At 53.8% G+C, this 12,110-nt stretch overlaps 1 protein-coding gene across 1 annotated transcript; it reads right to left on the bottom strand.

Annotated features, from left to right (window-relative positions):
* Positions 1–9,751: 9,751 nt before the first annotated feature.
* On the bottom strand, positions 9,752–11,147 carry LOC147980093 (uncharacterized). Its single transcript, XM_087515469.1, has 2 exons — positions 10,508–11,147; positions 9,752–10,098 (listed from the first exon to the last, which is right to left on the bottom strand). The coding sequence occupies exons 1-2, from the start codon at positions 11,145–11,147 to the stop codon at positions 9,752–9,754; spliced, it is 987 nt and encodes a 328-aa protein (XP_087371595.1).
* Between the last annotated feature and the right edge of the window lie 963 nt (positions 11,148–12,110).

The following is a 12,110-nucleotide window of genomic DNA, read 5'->3' as shown; positions in this document are numbered from 1 at the left end:
GTATTCATCATATGACGAGGTGGCGTTCCAGGGCTTGATAGGCGCTGATTCTTCATCGTCTCCTTCATCGGCGTCCATACCGTCAATGTCGTCGGAGTTGAAGTCGAGCATGTCGGTTAAATCGTCGACAGTGGCTACCAAGTGGGTGGTGGGTGGGCTTTGAATTTCTTCATCGTCCGAATCCCAACCTTTCTGACCGTAGTCCGGCCAGGGTTCTCCTGATAAAGAGAGAGACTTCACTGACTTCAGGATATCACCGAAAGGTGAGTGCTGAAAGACGTCCGCGGCCGTGAACTCCATGATCGGCGCCCAACCGGATTCGCTTGGCAGGGGCGCAGAGAGTTCGGAGTCCGGAGAAGAATCTGGCTCCATGGAGTCACGAGTCTTGCAGAGTACGGGGCTGGTGTTCGGCTCAATCGCCATTGGGATCGCAGCCCCTGAGGTGGCGTCCAACCGCCCATCCTCGATCGACGCGGTCGGCTCCGAACTAAGGGTCGGAGCCAATGCGGGTGCGGCCTCCAGGGCACTGGTCGGCGGCGGAGCTAGATCATGCTCGTCGTGACAGTGCGGCGCGCTCGACAGTGGTTCGAATTCGTCGAAGATCAAGTCCCCGCGGATGTCGGCCGTGTAGTTTAAACTTACGAATCTGACCTGACGGCCAGGGGCGTAGCTTTCGATCTGCTCTAGATGGCCAAGTGAATCGGCCCGCAGTGCGAAGCCGCCAAAGAAGAAGATCTGTCCGGGGAGGAAGGTCTCACCCTGGACTGCATCGCCATTGATGATCATAGGAGCCATCGGGCCTGACGGCGACGACACAGAGGAACTCTCAATGAAAGCACCAATGTCGGTGTCAAAACCGGCGGATCTCGGGTAGGGGGTCCCGAACTGTGCGTCTAGGCCGGATGGTAACAGGAGGCAGGGGACACGAAGTTTTACCCAGGTTCGGGCCCTCTCGATGGAGGTAAAACCCTACGTCCTGCTTGATTAATATTGATGATATGGGTAGTACAAGAGTTGATCTACCACGAGATCAGAGAGGCTAAACCCTAGAAGCTAGCCTATGGTATGATTGTCGATGTGTATCTTGTCCTACGGACTAGAACCCTCCAGTTTATATAGACACCGGAGAGGGTTAGGGTTACATAGAGTCGGTTACAATGGTCGGAGATCTGAACATCTGTATCGCCAAGCTTGCCTTCCACGCCAAGGAAAGTCCCTTCTGGACACGGGACGGAGTCTTCAATCTTGTATCTTCATAGTCCAGGAGTCCGGCTGAAGGTACGGTCCGGCTATCCGAACACCCCCTAATCTAGGACTCCCTCAGTAGCCCCTGAACCAGGCTTCAATGACGACGAGTCCGGCGCGCAAATTGTCTTCGGCATTGCAAGGCGGGTTCCTCCTCCAAGTACTTCATAGAAGATTTTGAACACAAAGATAGTGTCTGGCTCTGCAAAATAAGTTTCCACATACTACCATAGAGAGAATAACATTTACACAAATCTAATCTGCTGACGTATTCTGTGGTGCGACACACCACGGCCAAGCCTTTATCCGAGTCGTTTAATTACCCACCTCAGCATGTTATGCGAGTTGGTTTCCCTGGCACGTCTTGTTAAAGCAGAGATCGTGTCCCCTTATTACGGGATTCTCATCAATACGGGGGTGGGTAACCCAACCGCTTCTAGGACTCCTAGATCATAGGCAAGTCCAAACGGACACGGGGAGGACGCTTGATATCCACCCTCTTTATAAAGGGACAAAGCTCTTACTTTTCCCTCCCGTGCTCAATCGAATCCTTCCCCCGCCTCAAGCTCAAACGCCCAAAGCTCAGGTCAGGTGCTCCGAACCTTCAGTCATGTCCGGATCCAGCCTTCAAGGACGATGGATGCCCTCCTCCGTCACGGAAGAAGACATCAAAAAGTTGAGGGAGGCCAGGTATCTGACCGCCGAAATGTCGCATCGGCTGCCTCCCCGGGGGCAAGCTGTCCCCTCTCCCAAACCCAACGAGAGCGTCGTGTTTGTCTCCCACTTCCTCCGAGGTCTAGGTTTTGCTCTGGATCCTTTCGTCAGGGGCTTGATGTTTTATTACGGGCTAGATTTCCATGATCTAGCTCCAGACTCCTTCCTGCATATCACGACTTTTTTTGTCGTATGCGAGGCCTTCCTCCGGGTTACCCCCCACTTTGGCTTATGGCTCAAGACCTTTCAAGTAAAGCCGACGGTGATCGAAGGGCAACATGCAGTGTGTGGAGGCGCCTCGATACGCAAGATGACGGGAGCTCCGTGGCCCAAAGGTTCCATCCCAGAGGTGTCTGCATTGTGGCAACATGAGTGGTTCTACATCACGACTCCTAGAAGCGCCAAGTGGGCGGCCGCCCCCGTTTTTCGCTCGGGCCCTCCACCACGACTGATGTCATGGACTAGCAGAGGACTGAGCTGGGGTCCAGCCAAGGACGTGCCTTTACTGCAGAGCCGCATTCGAGATCTCTTCAACGATGATCTCATTTTGGTTGCGGTAATACAAGTTATGCTGGTTCGTCAAGTCCAGCCTTGCAAACGTCGGTCCCTTCGCTTGTGGGAGTTCAATCCCGAGGGTCCGCGTGCCATTCAAAATTGTCTCGGCCTGACGCACGAGGATATGTATAAGTCATTCTTCGGACCTCAAGTAGTGTGTCCGGAAATCACCGAGGACGTGGGCCTGAACAGTAACCGCGCCGCCGAACAGGTAAGGAATCTTCCGGTCGAACATATTATCTTTCCTTCGTTACGAAGTTATTTCTGAGAGTTTGCTTTTTCGACCAGGACTGGCTAACAAAGGCAAAGTTGATTCGGTGTTTGGCCCCCCTCCTTGAGGGTTTGGTGAATCCGGTATTGGAAAAGATGCTCCAGACCACACCTTGCCCGGATCCCTTGAAGGAAGATACTGTGGAGGGTAATGCGGACGGACACGGGCCCCCAACGCTGCCTATTCTAACCGAGGGAGCGAGCGTCTCCGTGAAGGAAGATGACCGGAAGAGGAAAAGGACTGCGCCCGGGAATTCGAAAGCCGAAGCTTCCAAACGGAAGAAGAAATCTTCCACCGGGGGCCCTACCTTGGGGGGCGCTGCTGCCGCACAAAGTCCACTGGGGGATCTATTCTCTCGGGAGTCGTAAGTGACCCGAAAACTTTAATAGTACAAATATGCCATCCTTTTCTTCTGAGAAAATAACCACCGCATATATTTGTGCAGTTTGGGCCTTAGCCCCTCTCAAATGAGCTCGTCTTCGGGGGATCTTCTTCCAGAGATGATGGAGAGCGAGACGCCTCCTCCGGACTCCTCCGCTCCGGAAGCGGGCGACCCTGAAGTGTCGTCGCGGAGGGCCTCTCCGAGTGCGGAGAGGCCAGAAGGTGATCCAATTGATCCCCAAGGCTCCCAGTGTCCGGCTCCCGAAGAGATTAGACAAAAGAGTCCGGCGCCGTCTAATGTGCGATCGGACGTTCTGAGGGAGTTGGTGGGGCGAGCGGCCATCTCAGATGATCACCGTGTGCTGATGAATATGGTGATGGAGAGGATATCGTCCGCCGAAAGCGGATTTCATGAAGCTTTTATGAGTCTACTGATAGGCTTTGAGGTACATAAAAAGGAATGTGTAATAGTCCTGCACATGTTAGGTGTGCCCTGTGTAGATAGTAGCCCCTGAGACTCTGGTTGTCGTCGGAAACGATGACGAATGGAGGATCATACTCCCAGGTAATAACCATACTGCCTTTATGTGCAGGAGATGGAAGCTCCGGTGGCCAGCCGGACTAGCCAGTTTGCCCGTTTAGAACGGCAGTTGGATGCGGCAGATGCCGACATCGAGCTTGTTAACAGAAGGCTTGACGAGGCGCAGGGTAAGTATCCTTGTCTGGTAAACGCCACATAGGAAGAGTATGATGCCGGTGTTTTTAACATGTTATGACTGCAGATGGAGCTGCCACTGTTGAAGCCTTGCGGGCGGAACTTGCCCGAGCCAAGGAACAAGCAAGATTGGGTAATGCGACTGCTTTGAAGGCAGCCGAAGAGTTGCGAGCCGAGAAGGCCGCACATGGCGAGAGCCGGAAGAAGATGACCAATACGGCCGTAGAATTAAAAGCCGCCGTAAACCGTTGCCAGGCTCTTGAAAAGGAAAACCATGCGAAGGCATCAGACCTTGAGAAGGCTGCTGTAACAGGAAAAGACCTCCGCTCTGCTATGAGGGCGAAGAAGGAAGAGCTGCGGGAAGCCAGGGATATTGTAGCCGGGAAGTCCTTTATGCTGCAGAGGAAGTACGGAGATCCATGGTATGCCCCTCTGGATCGGCTGTGGAGTTCGGAGGATGCGTATATGGATTTGGCGGCGAGCGCTGCCGATGTGGCCAAGTACTTCCAGAGTCAGACGGACCGTGAAGTAGACCAGCTGTTTTGGAAGCAATTCCTTTATCCCGAGCGTCCGCTTTCGTTGACGGACCAATTAGCCGAATGGGCCGAACTAAATAGGTTGTCCGGACTCTCCATGAGGTCTGTTGTGGATCAACTATGGCCGGGAAGGTCAAAATCGAGCAGCTATTTCAGCTTGGTGCAGCAGGTCCTCGATGTGGTGTCGCGCATAAATGCGATGAAGAGGTCGGCGTGCGTAGAAGGCGCACGGATGGCCTTTGCCCGTGACAAAGCATACTGGGCAGAGATGGATGCTACCACTGTTGCAGCGCAGGATTCGGCCATAGGTCGAAGGGCTGCTGAGCACTACTTTGAGGAAGTTCTTGAGGGTGCTCGTTTGATAGAGACCCAGTGCTCAAAAAATATTATGTTTGAATGACATGTAATCTCATTGTAAGCGAAATGCTTTTTAAATTTTTATGAGGCTACTTTTATACTTTTGCCTGAAAGTAATGTGATGCCTCCTGGGCGGCCTTTTATGTACACATGTGTATAACCTGAAAGATTGCAGTCGTCGGCTTCAACCCCCACGCATATAATGCAGAGGTGTTCACAGAAACATGCGTTCACACTTAACCCAACGTCTTGGTCCTATTAAGGAGGTGATAGCGGAGCGAGCGAGGCAACCGGACTATAATGCTTTAACACTTTCACTTAGCCATAGGAGTTTGACAGTGGGTCTACTAGATAGCCCCTGGTGGCTCCGCACTCTCCCGATCCCGGGGTGCGTATATGCCTGGCCGGAAAGCGGCCCTTCGTTAAAGCGGAGGAATTCTAACATTCCCATGGGTCATCGAGTGGTTGACCAGTCTCACGCTAGATCATGACAGTCAGTTTTCGGCTTTCTCTACCGAGGTGCTCGTTCGGATGAACCAGGGCACAATCGCAGTAGTTCTCCTGGTGCTACCTTAGCCGGTAAAGCGGAACGTAAGGCACCAAAACACAGGAGCCGGGAAAACCCAACATTTGACCAAAGACAATGATTCGGAGCTGATGCATATAGGGCCAAACTCGCGACGCCAAACACTCCCTAAGGTATTCGGTCTTTGTGGTATAAACCGGGCCTGAAGAATGGCCTTTGTAAGAAGCCCCTTGTGTCCAGGTACGTGCATTGTTATGGCGTGGCCACATGCCAAGACGTCAGCATCCTTCTCAACAGTGGATATGTATCAACAAGAGACAGTAAAAAAGGTTTACGCAGGGTCTTAATCTAAAAAGAATCCTTGGGTCGGGTCCCTGCTGCACGTCTGTGCCTGTGTCTCCATTGTGTCGTATCCTGGACGGGTGTAGCACGATAATCATCTGTAAAAGAGAGGAATTTAGGTAAAAAGGTTGTCGTGCAAAAGGATAGTTTTCTAAAGAAACCATGTATAATTCAAGATAAGAAGAAATCGCCACTCGTCTGCGTGCGTTGAGCCCCTTGTACTTTTGAAAGATAGGGGTGTGACCATTTATTCGATATGAGTAGCGGCGTCGGACTTGATTAGTTGTGTCTGAAGTCTTGACGACCTATTGGATGCTTTTGCTGGTCCAGGCGCCTTTAGTGTGCGGCTGCCAAGGCAGCCTCACTCTCTTCGGCGTGCAGAGATCGCTTGATACTTCCGTGCACTGAAATGATGCCACGTGGACCGGGCATCTTGAGTGTTAGGGAGGCGTAGTGTGGTATTTCATTAAAGCGAGCGAAAGCTTCGCGTCCGAGTAGTGCTTGATAGCCACTTTTAAATGGAGCGATGTGGAAAGTTAAATGGTCGCGACGAAAGTTATCGAGGGAGCCGAATATAACTTGTAGTAGGAGGGAGCCCGTACAACGAGCCCCTGGGCCTGGCGTTACTCCTTTAAAGGTAGTATTGCTATGGCAAATTTGTGTTGGGTCTAACCCCATCCCGCGGATTGTATCCTGATATATTAGGTTTAGGCTACTGCCGCCATCCATCAAGACTCGTGTGAAGTGGTATCCGCCAATTACTAGGTCTAATAGCAGTGCAGCCCATCCTGCGTGCCGGATACTTGATGCATAATCACGATGGTCGAAGGTGATCGGTTGAGACGACCAGTGGCGGGACTTCGCGGTGACAGGCACTTGGGTATATTTTTCAGGGAGTGCCGCATTGTTTTTTCTCTTGATCACGTGTAACACGTTTACTGTTTTGACTTCGGGTGGAAATTTCTTTTGTTCCCCCTTGTCTTGCTTGGGAGGTTCGTCCTCGTCTTCACTTGGTGTATCCTCCCCCTTGTGTATGGCGTTAAGCTTGCCGGACTGCTGGAAGACCCAACATTCTCTGTGGGTATGATTAGCAGGTTTGCTAGGGGTACTATGGATCTGACATACTTGGTCCAGAATTTTGTTGAGGCTGGACAGTTCATCCCTGGTGCCTTTGGAGGGCGGCTTTTGGTTTGGCCAAGGGACTTTGAATCCGGCATTTACTGCCGTGCCCTTCGTGTTGTCTTCTTTATTCTGGCGTTTGTTATTGTTGTTGCGCCGTGATTTCCCGTTTCCATCTCTAGCTTCAAATGTACTGGGGTTGCTGGTGCTGCATCTGGCTAGCCAGCTATCCTCACCCGCGCAAAAGCGGGTCATGAGGTTTGTTAATGCGGCCATCGTTCTCGGCTTGTTTTGGCCGAGGTGTCTGGCGAGCCATTCGTCGCGGACGCTGTGCTTGAAAGCCATTAAGGCTTCGGCGTCCGGACAGTCGACAATCTGGTTCTTTTTTAGTAAGAAACCTATTCCAAAGCTTTCGGGCTGACTCTCCGGGCTGTTGAGTTATGTGACTCAGGTCGTCCGCATCCGGAGGTCGGACATAAGTCCCGTGAAAGTTTTCCTGAAAGGCGTCTTCGAGCTCTTCCCAACTTCCAATGGAGCTTTCGGGGAGGCCTTTGAGCCAGTGACGAGCTGGCCCTTTGAGTTTGAGAGGTAAGTACTTCATGGCATGGAGATCATCCCCTCGAGCCATATGTATATGAAGGATATAGTCCTCAATCCAGACCCCAGGGTCTGTTATTCCGTCGTATGCCTCTATGTTTACGGGCTTGAATCCCTCTGGAAATTCATGGTCCAGCACCTCATCAGTGAAACATAGGGGGTGTGCGGCACCCCTGTAGCTGGGTGTGCCGCGTTTTCGGATATTTGTTGTGTTGCATTGTATGCTGGGGCGCGCTTGCGTGGTCCATAGATGGATCTTGTTGCACCGTCCTTTGGGTGCGAGCCCTCGCATGGGTCACGTGTTGCATTGTGAGCGGCATTGAATGCCATTCTGTGGTGGTAGAGGGGTCGTCTATCCGACCAGGTGGCTGCTTTGATATTTGGTTGTGGGGGGTCTGAGGCCTCCTCATCGAATTCGGGTAGCAGCTTCCGCTTTGGATAGCTCTTGGAGGGGCGATTGTCGCCGTACCTTGCTATAGTGTTGAGTATTTTGCTCCATCTGAATTGGAGCGTGTTTTGTGCGGCCTTGAGCCTCCGCTTCTGCTTTTTGAGGCTCCTTGCAGTGGCAACGAGCCTTTTACGGGCATTCTGCTGCTCCGAGTGCCTGTCTGGCGTTATGTCGTCCGGACCATTATCATTGATAGTATTTGTTTGTTCGTTTTGATTATCCGGATTGCCGTTGTCTGGCAGCGGTTCGCCCTGCTCCAGTGCTGGATCAGTGTGATCGCTATTTCTGTCGAGGCGGGATTTGGGGCGGTGCTTGCGTCGCCGCTTTGACTGCTTTTCGAGGGAACAATCCTTCGGTGCGTCCTTCCGCTCCTCGCCGTCATCTTTGGGTGCATCCACCATGTATACGTCATATGACGAGGTGGCGTTCCAGGGCTCGATAGGCGCTGATTCTTCATCGTCTCCTTCATCGGCGTCCATACCGTCAATGTCGTCGGAGTTGAAGTCGAGCATGTCGGTTAAATCGTCGACAGTGGCTACCAAGTGGGTGGTGGGTGGGCTTTGAATTTCTTCATTGTCCGAATCCTAACCTTGCTGACCGTAGTCCGGCCAGCGTTCTCCTGATAAAGAGAGAGACTTCAGTGACTTTAGGATAGCGCCGAAAGGCGAGTGCTGAAAGACGTCTGCGGCCGTGAACTCCATGATCGGCGCCCAATCGGATTCGCTCGGCAGGGACGCGGAGAGTTCGGAGTCCGGAGAAGAATCCGGCTCCATGGAGTCGCGAGTCTTGCAGAGTACGGGGCTGGTGTTCGGCTCAACCGCCGTTGGGATCGCAGCCCCCGAGGTGGCGTCCAACCGTCCATTCTCGATCGGTGCGGTCGGCTCCGAACTAAGGGTCGGAGCCGATGCGGGTGCGGCCTCCAGGGCACTGTTCGGCGGCAGAGCTAGATCATGCTCGTCGTGACAGTGCGACGCGCTCGGCAGTGGTTCGAATCCGTCGAAGATCAAGTCCCCGCGGATGTCGGCCGTGTAGTTTAAACTTTCGAATCTGACCTGACGGCCAGGGGCGTAGCTTTCGATCTGCTCTAGATGGCCAAGTGAATCGGCCCGCAGGGCGAAGCCGCCAAAGACGAAGATCTGTCCGGGGAGGAAGGTCTCACCCTAGACTGCATCGCCATTGATGATCGTATGAGCCATCAGGCCTGACGGCGACGGCACAGAGGAACTCTCAATGACAGCACCAATGTCGGTGTCAAAACCGGCGGATCTCGGGTCGGGGGTCCCGAACTATGCGTCTAGGCCGGATGGTAACAGGAGGCAGGGGACACGAAATTTTACCCAGGTTCGGGCCCTCTCGATGGAGGTAAAACCCTACGTCCTGCTTGATTAATATTGATGATATGGGTAGTACAAGAGTTGATCTACCACGAGATCAGAGAGGCTAAACCCTAGAAGCTAGCCTATGGTATGATTGTCGATGTGTATCTTGTCCTACGGACTAGAACCCTCCAGTTTATATAGACACCGGAGAGGGTTAGGGTTACATAGAGTCGGTTACAATGGTAGGAGATCTGAACATCCGTATCGCCAAGCTTGCCTTCCACGCCAAGGAAAGTCCCTTCCGGACACGGGACGGAGTCTTTAATCTTGTATCTTCATAGTCCAGGAGTCCGGCTGAAGGTACAGTCCGGCTATCCGAACACCCCCTAATCCAGGACTCCCTCAGGGACCGAGCCCTCGCCCGATCGTCCGCCGCTGCCGCCACCGGCGCGGGAGACGATGGTGTAGGCAAACAAGGCCACTCCTCCCTGGACGGCCCCGACCTGTCCGCCAGCAGGCACGCCGCCGTCAAGGATCTGATGTGACGAGCCGCTCCCGACGCCTCCACCGAGCTCGCCCCCGCGATCCCTTCCGGCGTCGGATGCCAGATGCGCCAGGCCGTAGACCTAGATCCGCGACCCCCTGGCGCAAAGCGACGCCCGCGCACGGCGCCCAGGCCGCGCGCCTCCGCCGCGCGCCTCCGCCGCGAAGGCCACGAAGTCGCCGACCGCCGGCCCCGCACACAGCTGCTGCTTCGACTTCTCCCCGCCGTCTTCGTCTTCAGAGTCTGCCGCCGACAGCGCCCAGAAGCGATTGCGACAGGCCCCAACCCTCGCCGTTGGCGAGCCAACATGCTCCACCGCCGAGCGCACCTGGGTGGAGCCCGCACCCCGGCTGACCAAGGTCCACGCCACAGGAGCCACCCCACCCGCCGCACGGTCGCAATCGCCCGTCCCGTCGCCTGTCCGTACACCTAACGGCTCGCACATTTCCTTTCACGTCAGTCAATCTTCAGTTCAATCACGACAAGTCTAGTTGTGGTAGAAGGGAATGACTAGACATAATGGGTGTATGAGTAACCTCTGCATGACTCTCGCATATAGTTGAAACAAACACATTGCTAAAAAACATCATTGCATACAATTAAAAAAACATCATTACATTCATTTTTCTCGAAAACGGAGTCCGGCATCTGCATCACATGGTGCACACAGTCAATTTATTAAACATGAATCAAGTTTAAGTCATCGAGTTACTATAGACAATATACAAATAAAAGGACAACACAAACGATGGAACCCCGCATTACATATGATCCACATGATCTACAAATCACCAACCAAACTGATTGAATAAATCATGCACAACCGTTTCGAGCTGACCACACCCAGATGCCATAAGCGTCTGCATCCAATACGGGCCGATATCCGAGGCCCAGTTCTTCTGAGCGAACACGGTGCATGGAACCCCGTCCGGCGGCTTCGGCCCACCCGTCGTCACCTTGCACCGCATCCACGTCGGTCTGGCCGAGCCGTCGTCGCCCCGGAACAGCCGCACATCGACCTCGAGCTCCACCGAGCCGGCACGCCGCTCCGCCGCCATCTTGTCTCTGAGCAACGTAGGCAGCTCGACGCCGTCGTCGGCCCACGCCACGACGGTCACGTCCCGCGCATCCATCGCGCCCACGCAGAAGCGCGGCGTGCGGCCCCACGCGACGGTGAGGCCGGAGTAGAGCACAGCCGCCTCGCCGTGGCGGTAGCACCTGTCCCCGGGGCGCCGGTTGACGGCATGCAGGGTGACGTTGAAGGCGGTGCTGCTGGAGACGGGGTCGGCTGGAACCGCCGTCTGGGGAGCTTCGGGACTCGTGGCGTCGGTGACCTGAAGGGAGAACTTGGGAGGCAGGCCGTTCAAGCGGAAGAACGCGCAGCCGATGGGTATCCAGAAGAAGAGGGGCATCCAGATTACAGCAACCGCTGCCTTGTTTAGATCCTCGCGCAGGGAGTAGAGATTTCGAGACTTCATGGCGCAGTTTATGCCCAAGGCCAGCTTCTCGGTGATGCATGACCTATTTTGCCCCTGTTTTGCGAATATGTAGGCTGACCTAGCTAGATAGTCCCGCTGGAACCGTCTCCTGACCTGGTACGTCTCTCTAGTTTTTCTGTTCAAAAAACATTGTGTCTTGTGCTATTTGTGCCACGGTTGTTACCCGATCGATACGTAGACGCTAATATAATCCATGTATGCGGTTTACAAGCGAACTGCTAGTTGCACAGACATATCTGCAACTCAAATAACGGCTGGGAAAATCCAAGCCGATCGGATGCCATGGACCATCATCGCCTGACAGCTCCGCCGCCGTGTTGTCCAATGGCAACGACACCACTGTCCGGTCTCTCATGTTATAGTATTAGTACAAGATTCAGTCGAGAAACTCGTCTCCAGGTTTCCTCTTCCTTTCCTATGGAGGGACGTCCTACGCTCGGTCATAAAGAAGATGCAGTCTTCTTGAGCTCCAACGCTGCCACCGCAGACAAGGAGTGACTCAGACTCAGAGCAGCCTAGGATGACAAACAGAGCATGCCCCATCAGCGTATCCACCACCCACTGTTCAGGTCCGCTGCTTCAAAGACTTCGATCCGGGGCACAAAATGGATGGTATCCAGATCGACCTGCCGTTCCACCAGCAGCAACCGACCTCCGGACCCGACCAGGTAGAAGAAGAAGCAGATTTGTAGCTGGCAGTCGAGCAAGGGTCTCGTCTGGTGGCGTGCTTCGTATGCACTGGACGGATCGTACACCGCTCTGCTCGTCGCTGATGTCCAGAACATCGAGCTCCGGTGATCGACGGCTTTCATCATCCAGGCCGAGCATCATTACAAGAGTTGCCATCGCGCGCCTTCATCTACGGGTCTCAAATTGACACAAAAGACAGGGAGATGTGAAGTTCGGTCTGTTCAGAGGTCAATCGATTGGGATCCTTCTCAA

The sequence above is a fragment of the Triticum urartu genome, chromosome 3A (assembly GCF_056163025.1).
Source record: "Triticum urartu cultivar PI428250 chromosome 3A, HENAU_Tu73, whole genome shotgun sequence".
Taxonomy (NCBI): domain Eukaryota; kingdom Viridiplantae; phylum Streptophyta; class Magnoliopsida; order Poales; family Poaceae; genus Triticum; species Triticum urartu.
Note: the sequence above shows the minus strand (reverse complement) of the source record. Positions and strands in the feature narration are given on the sequence as shown.

Excerpts from the sequence above, each read along its gene's own strand:
- LOC147980093 (XM_087515469.1), bottom strand. The coding sequence starts at position 11,147 with ATGAAGTCTCGAAATCTCTACTCCCTGCGCGAGGATCTAAACAAGGCA. Across the intron at positions 10,099-10,507 it reads GCTTATGGCATCTGGGTGTG|GTGTACGGACAGGCGACGGG; the intron begins GTCAGCTCGAAA and ends GCGAGCCGTTAG.